Source organism: Carcharhinus amblyrhynchos, unplaced genomic scaffold, assembly GCF_965287045.1.
Source record: "Carcharhinus amblyrhynchos unplaced genomic scaffold, sCarAmb.v2.hapA scaffold_39, whole genome shotgun sequence".
Lineage (NCBI taxonomy): Eukaryota > Metazoa > Chordata > Chondrichthyes > Carcharhiniformes > Carcharhinidae > Carcharhinus > Carcharhinus amblyrhynchos.
In genome coordinates, this window is record NW_027649780.1 from 7,643,185 (window position 1) to 7,669,048 (window position 25,864).

At 45.2% G+C, this 25,864-nt stretch overlaps 3 protein-coding genes and 1 pseudogene across 3 annotated transcripts in view; 2 read left to right on the plus strand and 2 right to left on the minus strand.

Moving 5' to 3' along the window:
* The window catches only part of LOC145363731 (uncharacterized), a 469,439-nt gene that overhangs the window by 314,363 nt on the left and 129,212 nt on the right, over positions 1–25,864 (plus strand). The gene's annotated exons all lie outside the window — the stretch shown is intronic.
* On the minus strand, positions 76–19,443 carry LOC145363631 (uncharacterized; annotated as a pseudogene).
* Positions 9,582–25,400, plus strand: LOC145335565 (uncharacterized). Its single transcript, XM_080181372.1, is given in 4 exon segments — positions 9,582–9,613; positions 11,163–11,285; positions 13,589–14,555; positions 23,994–25,400. Coding segments are annotated over 3 exon segments (1,647 nt in total). The 5' UTR covers positions 9,582–9,613; positions 11,163–11,276; the 3' UTR covers positions 24,665–25,400.
* LOC145363489 (uncharacterized) lies at positions 19,603–20,779 on the minus strand (the record flags this gene model as incomplete). Its single annotated transcript, XM_080218687.1, has 1 exon — positions 19,603–20,779. A coding segment is annotated over one exon (711 nt), but the record flags the coding sequence as incomplete, so codon positions are not given.

Below are 25,864 nucleotides of genomic sequence, written 5' to 3' on the forward strand. Positions count from 1 at the left end.
ACATCTTCAGACACCAAGGAGCAATTTAGCATGGCCAATCCACCTAATATTTTGATGCAGCGAATGATCATGATCATGATCTGGAACTCGCTGCCTACGAGGGTGGAGGAAGCGGAGACAATAAACAACTACAAAGGAAATTGGATGGGCATTGAGGGATTTCCAAACAGAAATGCTGACTAAATATTACTGAACTTCCGAACACTCTGTCACTCTGATCCTTGTGACATTTTTTTGATTTTGATTTATTATTCATAGTGAAAAGTATTGTTTCTTGCGTGCTATACAAAGTATACCGTTCATGGAGAAGGAAACAAGAGAGTACAGAATGTAGTGTTACTGTCATAGCTAGGGTGTAGAGAAAGATCAACTTAATGCAAGGTAAGTCCATTCAAAAGTCTGACCACATCAGACCAATTTGAAACCAGGTATTCACAACAAGAATCAAAGAGCATCAGCCCACTGGAAGCAAAGCCGTGAGACCGGCCAGTCCAGCAGAAAGAAACCCTCTGACCCTCCCCATTGACCAACTGTGAGAATGAACAAAATGCAGTCCTGATGTAACTGAGATCTGAAACAATAACTGCAGAATCCAACCCTGAATATCACTCGTGAAATCGCTGGTGTCTCAGCAGGGCAGATGAAGCTCTGAATCTCTTCCCACACTGAGAACAAGTGAATGGTCTCTCCACAGTGTGAACTCGCTGATGTGTCCGCAGGGCGAATAATTGAGTGAATCCCTTCCCACACTGAGAGCAGGTGAATGGTTTCTCCCCCGTGTGAACTCGCTGGTGTGCTGCAGGTCAGATAACTGAGTGAATCCCTTTCCACACTGAGAGCAGGTGAATGGCCTCTCCCCAGTATGAACTCGCTGGTGTCTGCAGGTTGGCTAACTGGCTATATTATTTGATTTAATTTATTGTCACATGTATTAGATTACAGTGAAAAGTATTGTTTCTTGTGCTCTACAGACAGAGCAGACCATACAAAGGGAAGGAAAGGAGAGAATGCAGAATGTTACAGTCAGAGGTGTATGTGTTAGGTCCACTCAAAAGTCTGATGGCAGCATGTGAGAAGCTGTTTTTGAGTCAGTTGGTACATGTCCTCAGACTGTTGTATCTTTTTCTCAATGGATGAAGATGGAAGAGAGAATGTCCGGGGTGCATGGGTGTACTTAATAATGATGGCTGCTTTTCCAAGGCAGTGGGAGACTGGTTTGAGTGAGGGATTGGGCTTTGTTCACGATCTGAGTGTGTCTGTGCGCACACTCAATGGTTGATCTCGGGGATTTTCACAGTTACTTTATTGTAGCATTAACGTAAGCCTGTTTGTGACAGCAATAAACAAGTTTAAACTTATCTACAAACTATCGTTGATGCTTCCAGTGAGGCCTGTGAGAGAATGGGCCTCAGACTAAACATCCGGGAAACAAAGGTTCTCTCCCAGCCCACTCCTGCTCCCCCTGCCATCAAAATCCATCTTGAGCCCTGGACAATGTGGATCATTTCCCACACCTTGGGAGCCTCCTGTTGGCACGGGCAGACATCGGTGATGAAATCCAGCAGTGACTCCAATGCACCAGTGCAGGCTTTGGGTGCATGAGGAACAGAGTGTTCGAAGCCCGAGACCTCAAATCCAGCACCAAGCTCATGGTCTACAGAGCAGCCATGGTCCCCGCCCTCCTGTATCCATCAGAAACATGGACAGTGAACAGCAGATACCTCAAATCCCTGGAGAGATGTCACCAATGTTGCCTCCACAAAATCCTGCAAATCCACTTGCAGGATAGGCATACCAATGTGAGTGTCCTTTCCCGGGCCAATATCCCCAGTAGCGAGGCACTGGTCACACTAGACCAGCTGCAATGGGCAGGCCACATTGTCCTCAAGCCTCACACAAGACTCCCGAAACAAGTGCTGTACTCCGAGCTCTGCAATGGCAAGCTGTTGGAGAAAATTCCTAATAAGTTTGAGAAATTTGAAAGCATTAGGCATTTCAGACACCACCAGCATTAAGTTAAATGACATAGAATGTCAGAGGGTAAAATGCAATTCATGATTAAAGTATGAATGATTTTCTTTGTATGGAAAATGATTGGTTCACAACTGATGAAAGGCGGGAGAATTTGACGTGAAGAATGTATAATTGATCTATCCTAAGCATTTTATGTCAGAGTTATTGCAGAGATCAGGATACTTCTCTTCTAGAGAGGTATTACACTGTCCAATAATGTTTCCCTTTGATCGTTGGTCAAATAAAAGATAAGTCTTTAAACTGGGACACTGGCTTTCGTGAGTCTTCGTATTGTCTGAAGGTTTTGGCAATATCTGGTCTCCAGTGGTAATGTACCCAGTGTGTTGGGGGCAATGAACTCAGAAGAATCATTCAACACTCAAGCCTGATTCAATCGACAAACAGTTTATTGAGTTACCATTACCACCTGTAAAATTTTTGTTCTTTATCTGGGGTTGAGGTGACAATGAGAGAATTCTCAGTTATTCCAAATTCCTCCAGGATTCACTTAAAATTTCCAGATTTAACTAGTTCAAATAAATCCGCAATTATAAACTAAAATAGACACGAGTTTCCGAGTGATTTAAAAACAAATCAACTGATTGCTGAAAGGATTAACTTTTCTACAGAGCCTAAAGGGGTGGGGAGTGAGCAGAAAAGACTTGCACGTAATTATGGCATTTTACATAATTTTAAAAACTTTTCTAACAACAAAACAAACTTGATTTTAAACTTCATCTATTCAGTTTTTTGTTACATTTCTCAACTTAATTATTATAATTTGATCAGTTATAGTTAGGGATGGGTAACTTCTGTGCTTTATAAACTGATTCACTCATTTTGTTAATTCTACATGGACTCAGAGAATCAGAAGCCAGACTTCTTCATTCTTACCCTTTTTTCCCTCTCCCACCGCTCCCTCTGTTTTGGGGGAGGATCGAGGGGATTCCAAATCTCATTTTATCATAAAAGTGAAATACTGCGGATGCTGGAATCTGAAACAAAGACACAAAATGCTGGAAAATCTCAGCAGGTCTGACAGCATCTGTGGAGAGAGAATAGAATCAATGTCTCGAGTCTGGATGGCCCTTTATCAGAGCTCTTATGAAGTGTCATCCAGACTCGAAATGGCTCTATTCTCAAACCATTTTATCGATAGGTTTTGTGTTCTTAGTTTCCAAATGGTAGGTAAGAGTCCTGTCCGGTACCCACTCGAGCTCTGATTTTTCACTGGCCATGATGGGGTAAGATAATAACCATTACGATCTACTCTCAGAGGGTCTGCTTTTCAGTCCAGTGCTACTTGGAGTATATCTTCACTTCACTGACTATCGGGTCACAAATGAGTCACGGTTTTTATCACAAATTTAGGATTAAATTAATTTAAACAATGCCTGAGAACGCTTCTTAATTTCTTAACCAACTACCTACCACTGTTTGTTGATTGGTCAGACCCCCCTTTTTACAGATTCGGGTATCTCAGGCGCTGAACACCAGCCGGTCCTGGGATAAGTTTAATTCCAACTCATTCCAAGTAAATATTCTCACCAGGTCCTCCATTGAGGCCCTGCTAAGTGGCTTTAATGGTCCGTAATTGCAGGAACTGAGCTGTCACAGGAATATGGTCAAGACAGTCCAGTCCCATAATGCTTCACATTCAATCTGCAGTCCTTCAATTATAACAGAATATGTGTCTGTATGTAGCTGCCTCGGCCATGGTCAACCCCAACACTGCCTTCTTGAACTGCTACAATGCCTGTAAATACACCCACAGTGCTGTTAGGGAGTGATTTCCAGCTACACGTTCCAGACTTTCACTAGACTGTTGGTGGATACCAGATTGATATATTCCATTCACCCACACCCAAGGTGAGTTATCCCAATTTCATTATTGTCCAGGACAATATATTCACAATATCTTTAAAACAGAAATTAAACATTCCCATTTGATTTCAGGTATTAACATATTCTGTTAGTTTGTTCTTTATTGTCAATGTCAGGCTGGGGTTGTTCCTCTTGGAGCAAAGGGGGTTGAGGGGAGATTTGATAGAGGTGGACAAGATTCTGACAGGTTTAGATAAGGTGGTCAAAGAAAAATTGTTCCCATTCGCTGATGGGACAAGGACGAGGAGGGACACAGATTTAAGGTTTTGAGTCAGAGATGCAGGGGGAGGAATGTGAGGGAGAATATTTTGCTGCAGCGAATGGTATTGACTTGGAACCCACTCCCTACGAGGGTGGAGGAAGTGGAAACAATCAATTACAAAGGAAATTGGATCAGCATCTGGGGGGGTTTCAAACAGAAATACTGACGAAATATCTCTGACCTTCCTAACACCCTGTCACTCTGTGATTGTTGTTAAATCTGAAAGCAGGCAATCGCAACAAAGCTCAAAGAGCATCAGCCCACTGGAGGCAAAGCCATGAGACCAGCCAGTCCAGCAGAAAGAAACCCTCCCCATTGACCTGCTGTGAGAATGAACAAAATGCAGTCCTGGATGTAACTGAGAGCCGAAACAGTAACAGCAGAATCCAACCCTGAATATCACTCGTGAACTTGTTGGTGTCTCAGCAGCTGGGATGAAATTCTGAACCCTTTCTATACATTGAGCTGGTGAATGGTTTCTCCCCCGTGTGAACACACTGGTGTCTCCACAGGCTGGTTGAATCACTGAATCCCTTCCCACGTGCAGAGCAGCTGAATGGTTTCTCCCCAGTGTGACCACGCTGATGTCTCAGCAAGTGGGATAGTCGAGTCAATCCCTTCCCATACTGAGATCAGGATAATGGCCTCTCCCCAGTGTGAACTCGCTTGTGTTTCTGTAAAGTCGATAACACAGTGAATCCCTTCCCACACCGAGAGCAGGTGAAAGGCCTTTCCCCAGTGTGAATTCGCTGGTGTGTCCGCAGATTGGATAACTGGTTGAATCCCTTCCCACACTGAGAACAGGTGAATGGCTTCTCCCCAGTGTGAACTCGCTGGTGTCTCCGCAGTCTGGATGAGTCAGTGAATCCCTTCCCACACTGAGAGCAGGTGAATGGTCTCTCTCCAGTGTGAACTTGCTGGTGTGTCCGCAGGTTGGATGACTGAGTGAATCCCTCCCCACACTGAGAGCAGGTGAACGGCCTCTCCCCAGTGTGAATTCGCTGGTGTGTCTGCAGAATGGATAACTGGTTGAATCCCTTTCCACATTGAGAGCAGGTGAATGGTCTCTCCCCAGTGTGAACTCGCTGGTGTGTCAGCAGGTTGGATGACTGAGTGAATCCCTTCCCACACTGAGAGCAGGTGAAAGGTTTCTCTCCAGTGTGAACTCGCTGGTGTGACTGCAGGTGGCGGAACCGAATGAATCCCTCCCCACATTCAGAACAGATGAACGGCCCCTCTCCAGTGTGGCTACGCCGATGAGCTTCCAGCAGAGATGGGTATCTGTATCTCTTTCCACAGTCTGCACATTTCCATGGTTTCTCCATGGTGCAGGTGCCCTTGCCTCTCCCTTGGGTGTTTAATCAGTTGAAGCCTCGTCCACACGCTGTGAATGGTGTGATATTTATTCAGGCTGTGTAACAGGTTAAAGCTCTTCAGTCAGTGCACTGGAACACACTCACTTGAATTTGGCAGTGTGTGATGCTTTTCCAGTCACACTGATGTTTGAAATCTTTTCAAATCTCCTTCCCGACTCAATGGCCGATGATATTCAGGTCCCGAGGAATATGACTCTGCCAGATCTAAACCTCATGTTTGAGATTTCAGCCTGTGATTCCTGTAAAACAAATTGACACAAGTCATCAGTGTCAATACAGGATAGAAATCCAGAACAGACAATTCTAGTTTCTATGGAACATTCTTTCCTCTCTCATTTTCCAAAAGCTGTAAATCTCCATCCCACAAACTCCCTCCATTCTCACTCTGCTGTATATAATATTCAGCCTCCCAATTCTCCTGAAGGTGCTGATTGAGGCTGATTGACAGATCCATGCTCATTGCTTCCTGTCCTGGAGACACATAGCTGAAAATCTCCATGCAGGCTGCCAGACAGATCTATGCCCATATGACTGGACTAAAAATGAGTGGAATGTACAGACTGGACTCACTTCCTTTGCCTTCAGTTGCTGCAAGTCCCCAATTTCCCCCAGAATGAGAAAAGAAATGGAAAGGGGAAAACATTGATTTCCTCCCAGATGTTGCCCAGAGGAGGAAGTTTCACTCTGAAGCTCATTGGACAACTTCTGCATTGTGATGCCACAATAGAGCCCTGCCTGAATCAGCCAATAGGAATCACTGTAGCTCTGTTCTATGTTTCCACTCATCGAGTCATTACAGCACAGAAGGAATCCATTCAGTAACTCAAGTCCATGCCGACTTCTGTCAAACAATCCAGTCAGTCCCATTCCCCTTCTATATTCCCTTTCCCCTGCAAGTTTATTTCCTTCATGTGCCCATCTCATTTCTGAAATATATTAAAGGGGACAGTATACAAATGTAGGACAGCGACGTGTCTGATATTGTTATATGGTAGAGATTAAATATATTATTTATGGCTCTGTAATAAAATGCACTTATCTGATTGTGTAACATTGGACTGGAGCTAGATTATATATTTGGACAAATCTCTTCCCTCAGAGAATTGTTAGTATCTGGCTTCCTCTTCCATGGGGACTAGTGGAGGCATTGAATATATTCAAAGATCAATTAGACAGTTTTTGAATGACAAGGGAGTCAAGACTTATTGGAACAGGCTGGAAAAATGGAGAGAAAGCTCAGATGAGGAAGGATTTCTTCACTCAAGGATGTGGTGAAGTTTTGGATCCCTTTTTTGCAAATTGCATCCCTTTTTTGCAAATCCTTCCATGACATTATTGTTTCCTATTTCCAGTCACACCAGTGTTTGGATCGTTTTCTACAGACACACTTACATTCAGGTTCTGACGAATGGAGTGGGCTCTGTCGGGTTTTGATCTGTCTGGTTTGAGTTTCCCTTCAAATTTTGTGGTCAAATTTGCTGTAAAAAAAAATCACCGTCAGTCAAGCATAGAAATTAAGCGAGAAACGTTTCTCTTGGGTTGGGTTTTCTGTGTGTAAATCCTCCCCTCTAACTCCCTGTAAAAGGAGTTTCCAAAGTCCATCACTGTCAGTCCAGGATAGAAATGCTCAACATTCTCTCCTCCTGCTGTCAGGGAGCACCGCGCATGCGCACTGCTGTCCATCGCCCCGGTAAAAATGGCTGCCGTTAACTCGGGGCCTCCAACTCAGGCATCTGTGGTCGCGACCCCGAATGGTACGAATGCAGCACCGAGCACTTATTATTAGGGGTTTCCTGTCTCCACTGGGTGCTTTTGAAGCCTCCCCATCCCGCCGCCGCCTCCATTACCCTCCAGAATAAGCCGTTTCCCTGGAAACCCGGAGCCAATAAAACCACCTTGCTGCGACTGCAGCAGCAACACCCACTGCGCATGCACTTTAGATCGACAGTACGCATGCGCAAAGTCTGTTGCGAGGCTGGATCATATTCTGATTCCCTGTGAATGCTGGGTAAAATAGCCACCATTGAAGTCTGCTCTTGCATAAACATAATCATGTTTTGTGATTCAATTACGACTGAAGCCAAAGCACCAAGGTATAAAATTTAAATAACTAACACAGCAGCTACCAAACCATCACATCAATACTTGGAGTAAATGAGTGCGCTGAGATCTGGCTTGGGTGAAATCATGAGGATCACTTGTCATCACAGAATCTAAGAAATTTACACTACAGGATGCCATTCAGTCCATCATGTTTATAACAGATGAAAATGAGCTATCCAGTCCAGTACCACCTTCCAGGTATAGGTTGATGGTCCTAGAGAACACAGCCTGTCAAGTCCATATATGACTATCTCCTGCATGTGAACATTTGTCTCCACTACCCTTTCAGAGAGTGAGTTTGATACCCCACCACACTCTGGGTGAAAACATCTCCACACTTCTCTAATCCTTCTGCCAATTGCTTTACCTCTCTGACCCTTAGTTCTTGAAATCTCTGTTAAGGAACTGGGACCTTCTGAGCCACACTCTCTGGCTAACCATTCCCTAACTAGAACGGTGCTGAATACTCTAGCTGTGAACTAGCTACTGTATTTAATAGTTCCAGGATAACTGCTCTCTCACCTTCCATTGATTCAGTATAATGGAAACTGGGACTTGCAACCTGTCAGCATTTGAAAGATATTCACAAATGATTGGAGGGTTTCTTATAAACAACAAAGAAAATAACAGCACAGGGACAGGCCCTATGGCCGTCCAAGCCTGCACCAACCATGCTGCCCAACTTAACTAAAACTCCCTACCTTTCTGGGGACCATATCCCTCTATTCACATCTCATTCATGTACTTGTCAAGACACCCTTTAAAGTCACTACCGTATCTGCTTCCACTACCACCCCTGACAACGAGTTCTAGGCACCCACCACTTTTTGTGTAAAAAATCTGTATCATACATCTCTTTTTAACCTTGTTCCCTCGTAATTGAATCTTTCACTCTGAGAAAAAGCTTCTAACTGTCCATGCCTCTCATAATATTGTAGACCTCTATCAGGTCTCCCCTCAATCTCTGTCACTCCAGTGAGAACAAAGTTTCTCCAATCTCTCCTCATAGCAAATGCCCTCCATACCAGGCAACACCCTGATAAATCTTTTGTATATCCTCTCCAAAGCCTCCACATCCTTCTGGTAGTGTGGTAACCAGAATTGAATACTATATTCCATGTGTGGCCTAACTGAATTGGGATCTTCCTCTGTTCTGTCCACTCGATGACTTTCTTCTGTGAATATCTAGCTGGAGTATTGGGCCCTGGTGTGTTTCCTTGTTCATCTTGTTGACTCTAAATATTGAATCTTGTGATTTCAGACACCAGATATTTGAACGCCCAACAACAGATAATCTTTTACTGACTGTATTAATAGCACTGCATTACTACACAGTATAGTTACCCCATCCAGAGAAAGGGAGAATGCTAGGGTAGAGATTATTTCCGAGCTGAATGTGAAAATGGATTCACACAGTCTTTCCAATTACTGACAGAGAGCACAATTACACCAGAGGAAGACCACTCAAACACTTAACGTTTGCAAAGGGATTTGCTGAGTGGTTAACACCAACTTTAAAAGCTCAAAGCATTTGATCCAATTTCAGCATTCTTATTGGTGAAGGCAATTTAACTGTTCTATCTAGGAGTACACAAATCACTTGTTCATCTCAACAAGTTCACATCTAACTGTAGGTGTTTGTTGTGTTGTCAGTCACACCCAGGACAGCACTCTGGTGGAAGGCCTTTGCTGCTTAATTGCTATATGAACTGATTTAACACACTTGACCCTTGACCCAATGGTATCAATCATAATCAGATTGCAAATCGTACTTTCTATTGAAAAACGTGGGTTTGAATGGCGAGGTGATTACCCAACATTCTCCGCGGGTGAGAATGTGTCCTATCCACATTACTGCAATTGTTGCACATGCGCGATACCTGGCTCTGACTGGGACATGCGCAGTGTCTGACTCTGACCGGAGCATGCGCATTCCGGGCTGTGTCTGGAGCTGCGAGGAGCCGGAAACAATGGAGTGAGGTTCAGTAATGGAGCCGCTGAGTGACCGGGGAGGGATAGAAGCAGCGGAGTGGGCTGGGAGGCTTCATAAAACACCTTGTGAATGCCTCAATCCAGATAATATGTTCCCGGTACCGTTTCAATCGGGCACCGAATAGAGTCGGAGCTGAGCGTCTCCAGGCCCGGGTTACCGGCCGCCATATTTATAGGAACAGTGTACAACAGGGCGCATGCGCTATGAGTCTGGACCAGTTACCAACTCTCCCGGATTGGACTGGAGTCTCCAGGAATTTTTTATTTGTCCATGGGATGTGGGAGTCGCTGGCTGGGCCAGCATTTATTGTCCATCCCTAATTATCCTTGCGGCACGGTGGCACAGTAGTTAGCACTGCTGCCTCACAGCATCAGAGACCTGAATTTCATTCCTGGCCTGGGTCACTGTCTGTGTGGAGTTTACTTATTCTCCCTTTGTCTGCGTGGGTTTCCTCCCACAGTTCAAGATGTGCAGATTAGGTGCATTGGCCATGCTAAATTCTCCCTCAGTGTACCCGAACAGGTGCCGGAGTGTGGCGACAAGGGGATTTGTACAGTAACTTCATTGCAGTGTTAATGTACATCTAATTGCACAAAAAGATGAGTCTAATTGTCCTTGGACCCAGTGGTTTGTTAGGCCATCTCGGAGGACATTTTAAGAGTCAACCACATTGCTGTGGAGATATATTTAGACCAGACTGGGTAAGGATGGCAGATGTTTCTCCTAATTTATTCACACAATGTGAGTATCACTGGCTGGACCAGCATTCATCATCCATTCCTATTTACCCTTGAACTGAGTATATTTCAAAGGACGTTTTAAGAGTCAACCACACTGCTGGAAATCTGGAGTCACACATAGACCAGACTAGTAAGGACAGCAGATTTCCCTCCCTAAAGGACATTAGTGAACCTGATGTGTTTTTGCAACAATCAACAATAGTTTCATGGTTATCAGTAGGCTTTTTATTCCAGATGTGAATTAAATTCAAAATTCACCATCTCCTACACCATAGGATCATAGAATCCCTACAGAGCAGAAAGAAGACATTTGGCCCATCAGTTATGTGCTGACTCTCCAACAAAGCAGCTTACCTAGGCCCACCACCCAGCCCTATCCCTGTAACCCTGTGCATTTAGCATGGCTAATCCAACTAACCTACACATCTTTGGACTGTGGGATTCAAACCTGCTTCTCTGGAAAATTGTTCGGACACTAAAAAATATACTTTTTTGTAATTTTTCTTTGAACATTTTGTTTCACCTGCTATTAAAATATTGACAATAGATAAAGGTTGTTTGGTTGACCATCAGTCATTATCCTGTAAAGTGATGAGTCTTTTTGCTTTTCAATTGGCCTAGGAAAGCAGTGTGGGATTGATGTGTTGACTGATTAGTGGTTGAGGATGGGCAATATAAAAGATGTGATAAGATGTCCAGGAACTCATTGAATCACAGTTGGCAATTATAGAGGAGAGAATGTTGTGAATTTCTATCCTGGACTGACAGTGATGGTTTCTTTAAATTTACAGAGTGCTGGAAGTGGAGAGTTGACAGACGGGAAACACAAATCAAACATCACATTGTGATCTGACTGAGTCATTCAACACAACAGGACCTGAATGTCGGCAGAATCTGAATGAGGAATGTTACAGGTTTGTTGATTCTGTCAGAGAGAAGATTTCAGGTCTTACTGTGACTGGAAAAGCCCTGAGATTCACAAATCCTGGTTAGACCACACCTGAAGAACAATGCTTAGTCCTGGGCAACATACCTCAGGGGGGACAGAATGGCCATGGAGCGAATGTAGTCCAGATTTACCTGAGTGATATTTGAACTCCCTGGGTTAAATTACAAGCTGAGATTCCAGGAAGTCATTAGACCACAGAGGAGGCCATTTGGCCCATTGAGTCCATGCCATCTGTCTGGAGCAATCCAGTCCCATTCCCCTGCCCTTTGCAGCTTTATTTTCCTCTAATGCCTATCCAATTTCCTTTTGAAATTATTCATCATGTCCATTTCCACCCCAATCTTAGGCAGCAAGTTTTGGGTCATTAGCACTCACTGTCTAAAAACATTCTTCCCCACATCTCCTGTACTAAAAAACAAAACAAAGAACAGAGAAAATTACAGCACAGGAACAGGCCCTTTGGCCCTCCAAGTCTGCATCGACCATGCCGCCTGATTGAACTAAAACACTCTTCCGGGGACCATATCCCTCCATTCCCATCCTATTCATGTATTTGTCAAGATGCCCCCTTAAAAATCACTATGCTCTCTCTTCCACTACCTCCCCCGGCAGCGAGTTCCAGGCCCCCACCCTCTATGTCAAAAATCTTGTCTTGTACATCGCCTTTAAACCTTGCCCCTCAAATCTTAAACCTATGCCTCTTAGTAATTGACTCCTTCATCCTGGGATAAAGCTTCTGACTATCCTCATAATCTTGCAGCCTTCTATCAGATCGGCCCAGAACCTCTGTCGTTCCAGTGAGAACAAACCAAGTTTCTCCAACCTCTCCTCACAGTTAATGCCTCTCCAAACCAGGCAACATCCTGGTAACTCTTTTCTGTACTCTCTCCAAAGCCTCCACATCCTTCTGATAGTGGGGTGACCAGAATTGAACGCTGTATTCCAAGTGTGGCCTAACTAAGGTTCTATATAGCTGCAACATGACTCGCCAATTTTTAAACTCTATGCCCAGGCTGATAAAGGCAAGCATGCCGTATGCCTTCTTGACTACCTTCTCCACCTGCTTTGCCACTTTCAGTGACCTGTGTATCTGTACACCCAGATCCCTCTACCTATCAATTCTCTTAAAGATTCTGCCATTTACTGTATAGAAGCATTTGACTTGATGTAACATTGAGATAATGTTGAGCAATTAATTTAAATCATGCAGACTTTGCATGTGTTTAATGAGAAAGATCCAACGTGTTTGGCCCGGTTTCGAACCAGGGACCTTTTGTGTGTGAAGCGAATGTGATAACCACAACACCACAGAAACAAATGACTGTTTACCTACAAATTAGGAGCAGCATTCAGCCCTGCTCTCCCATTCAGTAGGATTGTGGTGATCTAATTTTAATCTCAACTTCATGTTCCCGCCTACTCCCGATAACCTTCCACTTCCTTGTTTATCAAGAATCTATCTAGCTCTGCTGTGAGATATTCAAGGACTCTGCCTCAACCACCTTTGCAGGAAGAATGTTCCAAAGTCTCACAATCCTTTGAGAAAAAAAATCTTCATCTCTAATTTAAACAGGTGACCCCTTACTTTGTGGTGCTTAGTTTAAAATTCTCCCACAGAAATAAATGCCCTTTCCACATCCACCCTGTCAAGTCCCTTCAAGATCTTAAATAGTTCAATCAAGTTTTTACCCAAAACATTAAATCTGTGTCCTCCTAGTCCTTGTACGATCAGCTTTCTTTATCCATCTGATCGAAACCAGTCAGAATCTTGTGTACCTGAATCAAAAATCCCCGCAACCACCTTTACTGGAACCACTCTGGTAGATCTCCTCTGCATTTTCTCAAGGACCTTAATATTATTCCAGAGGTTTTATAAATATTCAGAATAACTTCCCTGTTTATGTATCAATATCACACTTGATGAAGCTCGGGGTCAAATTTACTTTGCTGACTTCTTGCTTAGTATGGCTTGTAGATATAAAAAAATCCCTCTCCTTCACCTCTTTCTCTTTCCTCCCATAGAGACCAGTTGGGTTTTTGTGACAATCCAGCAGTTTTCATGGTCAATGTTTCTTAGTGCCGGCCCCAGAAATTACCAGATTCATTCAGATCAATTTCACAACCTGTCTTTGTGTTTTTGTGGGCTCTCTCTCACTCCCTTTTTTTTTAACCTATTTTAAATCAATTTCACAGGGTATTAGAAGGGGAGAGTTTGCAGTTGGGAAGCTGATGGAGTGGCTCAATTTATCTTAACTTTGATATCATCAGATTTTGAACATGGAAGGAAAAAGTACATTTCACAGTGGAGAGAAACCGTACACGTGTTGTGTGTGTGGACAAGGCTTCAGCCAATCATCTGACCTGTTGAGACACAATTGCAGTCACACTGAGAAGAAACTGTGGAAATGTGGGGACTGTGGGAAGGGATTCATTTCCCCATCCAAGCTGGAAATGCACTGGCGCAGTCACACTGGGGAGAGGCCATTCATCTGCCCCACATGTGGGAAGGGATTCACTCAGTCATCCTCTTTGTTCACACACCAGCGAGTTCACTCCAGCGAGAGACCATTCATCTGCTCCGAGTGTGGGAAGGGATTAACTACTTCAGCCCAGTTGCGGAGTCACCAGCGAGTTCACACTGACGAGAGACCTTTCAGGTGTCCAGACTGTGGGAAGTGCTATAAAAGTTCTGGGGAACTGATGCGCCATCAACGTGTTCACACAGACGAGAGACCGTTCAAGTGCTTTCACTGTGGGACTGGGTTCAGACGATCGTCTGACCTCACTGTTCACCAGCGAGTTCACTCTTGGGAGAGGCCATTCACCTGCTCCGAGTGTGGGAAAGGATTCATTCAGTCATCTGACCTGCTGAAACACCAGCGAGTTCACACTGGGGAGAAGCCATTTATCTGCTCTGAATGTGGGAAGGGATTCACTGCCTCATCTAGCCTGCTGACACACCAGCGAGCCCACACAGAAAATAAACCTTTTAAATGTCCAATCTGTGAGAAATGCTTCAAAACCTCTGAGAAACTGATATCCCATCAACGTGTTCACACTGAAGATAGGCCTTTCAGATGCTCTCACTGTGGGACTGGGTTCAGACGATCAACTCAACTAACTGCACACCAGCGAGTTCACACTGACGAGAGACCTTTTAAATGCCCAGACTGTGAGAAGTGCTACAAACGTTCTGGGGAACTGACGCGACATCGACGTGTTCACACTGATACAGGTGCTCTCACTGCGGGACTGGGTTTGTGCAATCTTCTCAACTCTCTGTACACCAATGAATTCACACTGTGGACAGACCATTCACCTGCTCTGAGTGTGGGAAGGGATGTACGACTTCATCCCACCTGCTGAGACTCTAGTGAGTTCACAAGTAACGACAGTGATTGGATGTTGCTGTTACTCACATTCAGGGCTGAACCATCTTCATTCGGGTCGGTTTACACTGGTAATAAACCTCAGCCACTTTAGGGGCTAATATTCTCATTAAAAGTCAAATAAATCAGCTTTGCGTCAAACTGACACACTGTGTTGACTTTTTTTTATATCTCTAACACACATTTTGGGCTCTCTCTCTCCTGTATTTCCTCCATCCTCACCTCCAACAACAAGTGTGAGGAGCTCATGGAGTTTCTTTGTCACGAAGATGGAGACAATCTGATCAGCTGCCTCTGCTGTTTCCCTCCCCTCTCTCATCCGGGCCAAACTGTCTGTAAGTTTCATCCTTTCCCGAGTCCTGAACCCACATTTCTTTACTTTCTCTCCCTTCTCCCCTCATGTCCTCTCAGGACACATCTTGTCCATGAGCCCCACCTCCTGGTTCACTGGCTCTATTCCCATTCAATCTCCCACTAAACTACTGATATCCAACGCCCCTGTGTCTTCAGACATTGTCAACATATCTCTCTCTTCAGGTTCTGACTCTGTCCTTCAAATCTGCCATCAACAGTCCCTTCTCAACAAACAAACCCTTGACCCCACCATCCTTACCATCTACTCCCCCATCTCCAGCCTCTCTTTCCAAACTCCCTGAACATGCTGTCACCTCCAAAATCCGTGCCCATCCTTCTCAGAACGCCTTGTCTGAATCTCTCCAATCCAGTTTCTGCTCTGCCACAGCACAGAAACACAAGAGACAAACAGAATGTTACCCTGAGAGAAAAAGAGACCATCAGGGAGCTGAGGTCCAGTGTTGAGACGATCATAAAACCAGAAGACAAGGACAGCAACACCGTCATTATGGACAGACAACAATACTTGTTGGAGGCAGACAGACAATTAAACAATGTGTATAACTACACCAAGCTACCTAGGCCCATATACCAGAGACAGGAAGGATAATTGGAGACAGCCTGGAAAAGCTCAAAGATTCCAGACACATTAACTAAAAACAGATGGAATATCTGAGAAGACAACAGCCAAGGAAATTCCAGCTGCTCCTGAAAATACACCAACACCCAAACACGGACACTGCCAGGAAAAAATGCCCCCAGACAGACACATCCAATCAGACTGTGGGAGGGAATCCTACAGAATGCCTGAAAGCATCAACTCACTCTCCCTGGTAGTGGAAAGATCAGAGTACTTTCTAGATGGTATGAATTACAATGCAATGGATGTCCAAAGAGACTTGGGGGTTCAGGTTGAGAAAATAATCAAGGTTAACGGAAAGCTGGCCTTTACATTGAGAGGACTGGAGTATAAGGACATAGAAGTTATGCTGCAGCTTCACAAAACACTGGATTAGACCCCACTTGCAGTACTGTGAGCAGATCTGGGTACCACATATCATAGAATCCTACAGTGCAGAAAGAGGCTAGTCGACCCATTGAGTCTGCACCGACTACAATCCCACCCAGGCCCTATTCCCATAACCCAATGCATTTATCCTAGTTAGTTCCCCCAACACTAGGGGGTAATTTAGTGTGGCCAATCCACCTAACCCACACATCTTTGGACTGTTGGAGGAAACCAGAGCACTGGAGAAAACCAATGTAGACACGGGAAGACATGGGCAAATTCCACACAGTGACCCAAACTGGGAATTGAACCTGACGCCTGGCACTATGAGGCAGAAGTACTAACCATTGTGCCACCATGCCAAGCCTCTGAGGAGAGATTACACAAATTAGACCTGTTTTCTTCAGAATTTAGAAGGGTAAGGGCTGATCTGATCAAAGTATTCAAGATACTGACAGGAAAAGACAGGGTGGATGAAGATAAACTATTTCCACTGGTTAGAGAGTCTCGATCCAAGAGGCAGTCTAAAAATTAGGGCTAGACCTTTCAGGAAGGATATTAGGAAGCACTTCTACTCAGAAATCTCTTCTACAAAAGGCAGTTGATGCTAAATTAGTTGCCACCTTTACATCTTGAGATAGATACATTTTTTGTTAAGCAAAGGTATTCAGGGATATGGGCCAAAGGCAGGTATATTGAGTTAGGCCACTGAAGAGCCATGATTTCACTTAATGGGGCAGAACAGGCTTAAGGGGCTGAATGGCCTACTCTGTTCCTATGTTCATATGTGGGAAGTTTCGATCCGCGCTGAGGTAGAAATGGAAGAATTTTTAAAAACTTCAATCCCTCTGTTAAACTTAAAGTCACATCAGATAAAACTGAAGTTGATTTCTCAGACACTGCAGCGATTGAACTCCACACATAAACACAGCAAGATCCCAATTTCTGTCTGCATTCTCAGCACCAAAACCAAGATCCCAACCTCCACCCTGGATCCTAACCCTAACTGACACCTCACCCTAATTAATACCTCACCCTAATCCTAATGCTGGACCTGCTCCCAAACAGTACATTGAATTTATTGTTAGTTAAAAAGGAAATCTTGACAAACACCATGTGTACACCTTTGGTGAATTACAATTTCTCCATCTTCCCTCTCCTTACCTTTCAGCTCCTGTGCAGCATATATTTTAATCTGTTAACAGTAAATACCAGTTGTTGCCACTGCCTTACATCAGAAAACTCAGGAATGTCACATAAACACTTGGAAACTTCAGATCAAAGACATTTTCAGACTGGAAGCGTCACTTACAGTCAGGAACAGTTTTACACCAATTTCTGATTTGACAGCATGTTTTGATTGAAATCCCCATCGAATCTTCATAAAATTTCAAGAAATTTATTGAATATTAACAGAAAAAGCTTGCTGTCTTATGAAGGACAGTAAGAAGTCTCACAACACCAGGTCAAAGTCCAACAGGTTTATTTGGAATCACAAGCTTTCGGAGTGATGCTCCTTCATCAGGTGCGAGACTTCTTACTGTGTCCACCCCAGTCCAACTCCAGCATCTCCACATCTTATGAAGAAAGCTTCCACACAGTTTACCGGGTGACAAACACAGGACAGGTCTGTTCTCTCTACCCAGGACATGTCTCTGTCACAAATCCTGAAACAAGACATTTCTAAACCGGATAAGGTTGGATCTGATGACCCGGATGTTAACTAACTCTCTGAGTGAAGGTTAAACAGGCTCGAGGGGGAAAATCACTCTGGACAGGAAAGAGTTTTTCAAAGTGATCTGTGCTGGATTCAGACTGACACCAAATAACTGGATCCAGAGGAATGAGAACTGGAGACCGTCACCTCCAGCTGCAGAGATCAACTTCAACCATCCAAGTGTCTGATCCGAAACCAGTAAACCATTCTGAGGAGACTGTCACCTCCAAACACAGTTCAGCTTCCCCCCGATTTGGGATCAGTAAACCATTCCAAGGAGACTGTCACTTCCAGATACGGAGCTCAGCTTTCCCCGATCCAGAAAACCATTCTCACTTGTTATGGGTCATCTGTCTTTTCTGCCTATTTAACTGATGTATCATATCTAAACTGTTGTTTCTGAATAAAATGATTTAAAATCACCAATTGACACTGACTGCCTTTTTAGGGAATCTCTGACTCCCAGAAATAAAATCTTACAGTTTCTAACATTCACCGTTGTTCTTCCTGACTCTAAACACAGTTGTAAAGAAGCTTCTGTTCTGCATCCAGAGCTACTGAACCATGGAAGAGAGTGGCTGGGGCAGATTTCTTACACACCTCAGATTAACCCACACGTTCAGTCCTCAGTGGGATTAACAGCAGCAAAAACAGCTGAATCCAACTCCTGCAGACACTCGTGAAGTTGTTGGTGTCTCAGCATTTGCTGTAAGTCAGTGAATCCATTCCCACATTCGGAACAGGTGACCGGTCTCTCCCTGGTGTGAACTTGCTGGGGTATCATTAGATTGTTGCTGCTTTTAATGTTCTGCTCGTAATCAAAACATTCATAATGTTTTATATTATAGTGAATTTGCTGATGTTTCAGCAGATTGTATGACTGAGTGAATCCCTTCCCACACACAGAGCAAGTGAATGGTCTCTCCCCAGTGTGAACTCGTTGGTGCATCATGAGACCATTGCTGCTTTTAAAGCTCTGCTCACAGTCAAAACATTTAAAAGGTTTTATATCGGAATGAATTTGCTGGTGTTTCAGCAGGTGGTATGACTGAATGAAGTTCTTCCCACACACAGAGCAGGTGTATGGTCTCTCTCCAGTGTGAATTCGCTGGTGTACAGTGAGTTCAGATGATCGCCTGAAGCCAGTCCCACAGTGAGAGCATCTGAATGGTCTCTCATCAGTGTGAACACGTTGATGACAAGTCACTTCACCGGAGGTTTTAAAGCACTTCCCGCAGTCTGGACATTTAAAGGGTCTCTTGTCAGTGTGAACTCGCTGGTGTTTCTGCAGGTTGGATGTAGCAGTGAATCCCTTCCCACACAAGGGGCAAGTGAATGTCTTCTCCTCACTGTGAATGTGTTGGTGCCTCAGCAGATACTTTTTGCTTTTAAATGTTTTCTCACAGTCAGAACATTTGAAAGGTGTCTGATCAGTGTGAACATACTGGTGTGTCAGCAGGCTGGATGACTGAGTGAATCCCTTCCCACAGGTGGAGCAGGTGAATGGCCTCTCCCCAGTGTGAGCGCGTCGATGCATTTCCAGTTCAGAAGGGTAACTGTATCCTTTCCCACAATCCCCACATTTCCATGGTTTCTCCATGGTGCCGGTGTCCTTGTGTCTCTCCAGGTTGGACAATCAGTTGAAGACTTGTCCACACACAGAACCTGTGTACGGTTTCTCCCCACTGTGAATGGTATGTTTTTTCTTCAGGCTTTGTAACTGGTTAAAGCTCTTTCACAGTCACTTCACTGGAACACTGTCACTCAGGTGTGTGTGTGTGTGTGTGTATGTCTCAATGCTTTTCCAGTCACACTGATGTTTAAAATCTTTTCCCACAGACAGAACAGACAAATATTTTTCTTTTCACATTCAAAGGCTGATGATATTCAGGTTTGAAAGAGTGGAGGTGGTGAGCTACTTTCTTGAACTGCTGCAGTCCCTGTGGTGTAGGTGCACCAACAGTGCTATTTGGGATGAAATTCTAGGATTTTGAGCCAGCGACCGTGAAGGCTGCTCAAAAATATTTTCAAGTCGGGATGGTGAAGAATTGGAGGTGAACTTCCAGGAAATGCTGTTCTTGAATCAAGGGAAAATATCACAGATGGTGTTTTCAAAAAGGGACTTTACAGCTCCAAAAATCTGCAACATAGCCAAAATATTTAAGAGGCAGCCAGTTATAGAGTTTGTTAATATCAGCAGGAGCAAGCCAAATATTATCAGGTTATCAGTATTAAAATGTGATTAACAGCAGCAAAAATAACAGAATCCAACAATGCAGTTACTTATGAATTCGCTGGTGTGTCAGCAGGTTGGATGGCTGAGTGAATCCTTTCCCACACACAGAGCAGGTGAATGGCCTCTCGCCAGTGTGAGTGTGTTGGTGTATCACTAGGTTAAAGGACTTTGTGAATCCCTTCCCACACACAGAGCAGGTGAATGGCCTCTCCCCTGTGTGAGTTCGCTGGTGTATCAGCAGGTTGGATGGGTGAGTGTATTCCTTCCCACACACAGAGCAGGTGAACGGTTTCTTCCCCGAATGAACTCTCTGGTGGGCAATGAGATTGGGTGAAGACCTGAACCTCTTTCCACAACTGGTGCAGCTGAATGGCCTCTCTTCACTGTGGGTTTGCTGGTGTTCCAGCAGATGGGAGGATCGAGTGAATCCCTTCCCACACTCAGAGCAGCTGAATGGTCTCTCCCCGGTGTGAACTCGCTGGTGTGCAGTGAGGTTGGATGAAGACCTGAACCTCTTTCCACAGGAAGTGCAGCTGAATGGCTTCTCCTCAGTGTGAGTTTGTTGGTGTGACTGAAAACAGGACAACTGAGTAAATCCCTTCCCACACACAAAACAGGTGAATGGTTTCTCCCCAGTGTGAATGCGTCGATGGTTTTCTAACAGGGATGGATACTTGAATCCTTTACCACATTCCTCACATTTCCATGGTTTCCCCACATTGTCAGTGTCCTTGTGTCTCTCCAGCTTGGATGATCAGTTGAAGCTTCGTCCACATACAGAACATGTACAGTATCTCCTCGTTGTGAATGGTGTGACGTTTTTCCAGGCTGTGTAATTGGTTAAAGCTCTTTTCATTGTCAGTTCACTGGAACACTCAATTGGATGTGTGTGTCTCAGTGCTTTTCCAGTCACACTGATGTTTAAAATCTTTTCCCACAGACAGAATAGAGAAACGTTTCTCCTTCCACATTCAAAGGCCGATGATATTCAGACCCCAATGAACTGAATGACTGGTTGCAGTCTGTAAATCCTCCATTTCCAATATCCTGTAAAACAGTTTAGAAAAGTCATCACTGTCAGTCCAGGATAGAAATTGTAAACAGACAAATCTTGTTTCTCTGGAACATTTTTCTCTCTCTTGTTCCCCCATATCTTTAAGTTCCTGTCCCACACACTCTCCCCACTCCCTGGGCTGAAATCCAAACCTATCTCACCATTTCTATCCTCCACTCCCAGTTTTCTCCCTCCCTCTCCTCTGTCTGGGTTCAGTTCTGATGTGGGTATGCCGGCGTTGGTTGTCAGACTTTTTACTGGGTTCAGTTCTCCAGCTCCTGTCTGCAGACTGACAATAAAACCAATGGATCTTATTGGGGGTGTTGGGGCCTCCAGCGGGTGTTTGTGAATCCTCCCCGCCCACCTCCCAGGGTTTCCTTCCTTCCCAGAGATCAGGGTCCTCATTGATTTGAGGCCAAAGTGTAACCTCTTATTTATTGTCCCCTCCCCCATCCTCTGATGTGAACCATCCTCCAGTGTCTGAGCCAGGATGGGGCCGTTAACCTGGGCCTGTTCCCGGGAGGGAGGGAGGGAGAAGCCCCGCAGCTGCAAACCAGGGAGCTGACAATGATTCTGAAGGGTTTGCGGATCCACAAAGTGTTTCCAGACCCTCCCAGCCACCGCCTAACGCTGACTCCGCTTCTCCGGGACAAACAAGCGCCAAGGACAGCAATGACACTGCGCATGCTCCACATCACAATGCCCGGAGACTGATTGACGGCAGCTCCGGACCAATAGGAAGAGTGGGCGGGGCTGGAGGACCGAGCGGGAGCGGCTGGTCCTCCAACCAATCAGAGTGAATGAGGGACCTGAAGCATGCGCAGTGTGGGTAATAACGGAAGACGGACGGTTTTAACTTGGAAGCGAGATCAATACGAGGTAGAGGACGGCGTGCGGGGAAAGATAAACATTGCGGGTGGGTGGAGAGGCTTCGTAAACATGTTGTTCAAACCCAAACCCCGGAAAAGAACTTTCCGGTTCTCCCCGTTTGTACCAAATGGAGCCGCAGCTTGTAGTGTTGGACCCGGGCTGACTGCCGCCATTGAGGCTGAATGTGGGAGGCCGGCAGGGATTGTGAATGGAGAGTAAAGCCCTGACGTCACAATGGATTGGGTGAATGAGTGTGACGGCGCAACAGAACGAGTGAATGTGTGACGTCACAATTGAACGGGTGAATGAGTGTGACGTCACAATGGAATGGGTGAGAGTTCCAGATGAGCTGAGACTGGGGTGGAGTCGGGTGATGGCACTGACATGTGGCCCGGTGGCACAGTGGTTAGCACAGCTGCCTAACAGTGCCTGGGACCCGGGTTCAATTCCAGCCTTGGGTCGCTGCCTGTGCAGAGTTTCTACATTCTCCCCGTGTCTGTGTGGGTTTCCTCCGGGTGTTCCGGTTTCCTTCCACAGTCCAGACAGTGGAACTCCCTCTCTCTCCTCTGACTGGGAGCACCAATAGTTTCAAAATAGTTCTGGAAAAAGATAGGACAGGTCCACAGCTCAAGGCCCTAAACTGGAGCACGGCCACTTTTATGGGCATTAGGCAGGATCTAGCAGATGTCGATCAGGTGAGTTTGTTTGAAAGGAAAGGAATGACTGGCAAATGGGAGGTTTTAAAAGTGTGATATCAAGAGTCCAGGGCCAGTATATTTCTGTTAGAGTGAAGGGAAAGAATGGTAAATTTAGGATCTCTGGCACTCAAGGGACATTGAGGCTCTGGTCAGGTAAAAGAAGGAAGTATAGATTGGGTTTAGGCAATCGGGGACAAGTGAATCACTCTGACTATAAAAAGTGTAAGAAAATACTGAAGAGGGAAATCAGGACAAAAAGAGGGTATGATATGGGTCTGGCAGGTAAGATTAAAGAAAATTCCAAGAGGTTCTATAGCTATATTAAGAGTAAAAGGGTGGCTAGGGAGAGAATAGATTCTCTTAAAAATCAGTATGGCCATCTGTGTGTGGAGCCACAGGAGATGGGTGAGATTTTTAATGAATACTTCTCCTCTGTGTTTACTGCGGAGAGCACCATGGGTGCTAAAGAAATAAGGGAAACAAGTGGTGATGTCACGGGCACACACATGTTACGTGGGAGGAGGTATCTGCAGCCTTATAGAAGCAAATTACTGCGGATCCTGGAATCTGAAACCAAGAGAGAAAATGCTGGAAAATCTCAGCAGGTCTGGCAGCATCTATAAGGAGAGGAAAGAGCTGATGTTTTTTGTCTAGGTGACCTTTTGTCAAAGCTCTGAAACACCAGTTCTTTTTTCTCCGTACAGATGCTGCCAGACCTGCTGAGAGTGAGGAGCGAGTGTGTGGGATGGAGAGTGACAGCTTTTGGGGAATGAGAGAGGAAAGAATGTTCCATAAAAATTATCTGTTCTGAATTTCTATCCTGCACTGACACTGATGACTTTTGGAAATTCATTTTACAGGATATTGAAAGAGGAATCACAGGCCGAAATCTCAAACATCACATCTAGACGTGACAGAGTCATTTCCTTGGGACCTCAATATCATTGGACTTTGAATCCAGAAGGAGAAATGATTGTCCAGACTGTCGATTTGAAATGTCAATGTGAGTGAAAAAGCATCAACACACTGCCACACTTGAGTGAGTGTATTCCAATGCACTGACTAAAGAGCTTTAACCAAGTTACACAGTCTGAATAAATATCACACCATTCACAGTGGGTAGAGACTGTAATCTTGTGTGTGTGGACGAAGTAGAGGCAAGGACACCTGCACCATGGAGAAACCATGGAAATGTGTGGACTGTGGGAAGGGATATGGAGTCCCATCTAAGCTGGAAGCTCATCAGCGCAGCCACACTGGGGAGAGGCCATTCACCTGCCCTCAGTGTGGGAAGGGATTCATTCAGTTATCCAGCTTACGGATGCACCAGCGAGTTCACACTGGAGAGAGGCCGTTCACCTGCTCTCAATGTGGGAAGGGACTCACTCAGTTATCTGACCTGCAGATACACCAGCGAGTTTGCCCTGGGGAGAGGCCATTCACTTGCTCTCAATGTGGGAAGGGATTCACTCAACTCTCCCACCTGCAGACACACCAGCGAGTTCACACTGGAGAGAGACCATTCAGCTGCTCTCAGTGTGGGAAGGGATTCACTCGGTCATGTCACCTGCAGAGACATCAGCGAGTTCACACTGGGGAGAGACCATTCACCTGTTCTCAGTGTGGGGAGGGATTCACTCAGTCATCAAACCTGCAGAGACACGAACGACTTCACACTGGGGAGAGACCGTTCATCTGCTCTCAGTGTGGGCAAGAATTCGCTCAGTCATCTGTCCTGCAGAGACACCAGCGAGTTCACACAGGGGAGAGACCATTCACCTGCTCTCAGTGTGGGAAGGGATTCACTCTGTCAACCGACCTGCAGAAACACTAGCGAGTTCACACTGGGGAGAAACCATTCACCTGCTCTCAGTGTGGGAAGGGATTCGCTCGGTCATCTGACCTGCGGGTACACCAGCGAATTCACACTGGGGAGAAGCCATTCACATGTTCTCAGTGTGGGAAGGGTTTCAGAGTTTCATCCCGGCTGCTGAGACACCAGCAAGTTCACGAGTGATGACAGGTTGCTTCAGAGAGAAAGCAGCAGCTTTGCTGGGCAGGAATGAGCACCTTCAGGAACTCCGCATTCAGACAATAGGGAAAGCTTAGTGCAGCCATAGGCACAAACTCCGCGCCGTAATTGGTTGCAGGGTAATTCTATTTCCGGTACTCCGACTCTTTCCATTGGTCAATCCGGACCCAATCATAATAAAGGGCGGAAATGACCCCACTGGAACATTGTGACGTCAACAATGGGAGCGTGCCTGATTCAGCCAATCAGGATTACTCTCCTACGCAGTGACATCGTTGGGCCCAAGTCCCCGGTCCCCTCCAAGTCGCTGAGACGAATCTTGATGGCTCCGGCCAATCGGCAGCTCTGGAGGACCGGAAGTCACATAGACCTCCAGCCAATCAGAGCGCGGGTTTTGTGACAATGCAGATTGAGCTTCAGACAGACTCAAATTTGTTCTTGTCTCCAACAAGGGCATTGTCCAGTCACGGGCATCCGGCCTCTGATCTTCGGGTAAGCATTCTCCAAGGCAGCCTTCACGACACACAACAGCACAGAGTCGCTGAGCAGAGACTGATAGCCAAGTTCCGCACACGAGGACAGCCTCAACCGGGATCTTGGGTTCATGTCACACTTTCTGTAACCCCCCAATAACGACTTGCCTGAGCTTGCAAAATCTCACTAACTGGCCTGTCTGGAGACAATACACATCTCTTTAACCTGTCCTTAACGCTGTCTCCATTCACATTGTCTGTACTTTTAAGACTTAATTACTTATAGAGATTCACATTCCAATCATTATTCTGTAAATTGAGTTTGTGGCTTTATGAGCCCTGTTTGTGAACAGAACTGCCACTCACCTGATGAATGGGCAGCACTCCAAAAGCTAGTGGATTTTGCTACTAAATAAACCTGTTGGACTTTAACCTGGTGTCATGAGACTTCTTACTGTGTTTATCCCAGTCCAATGCCGACATCTCCATGTCAAGATTACAAATGAACATTGGAATTAGGGGCAGGACTGGGCCCAGGTATCTTTTTCTTTCTCTTTCAAAGACATTGATATCCTTCAGCTCCCTCAAATTTCTGCCAAAAGAGTATGGCGACGTCTTGTGAACTTGACTTAATTTATTGTCACATGTATCATTCAATCAGCTCCTGTGTCCATTCTTCACTGCAGAACCCCTTCACCCTGCTGCTCCCACA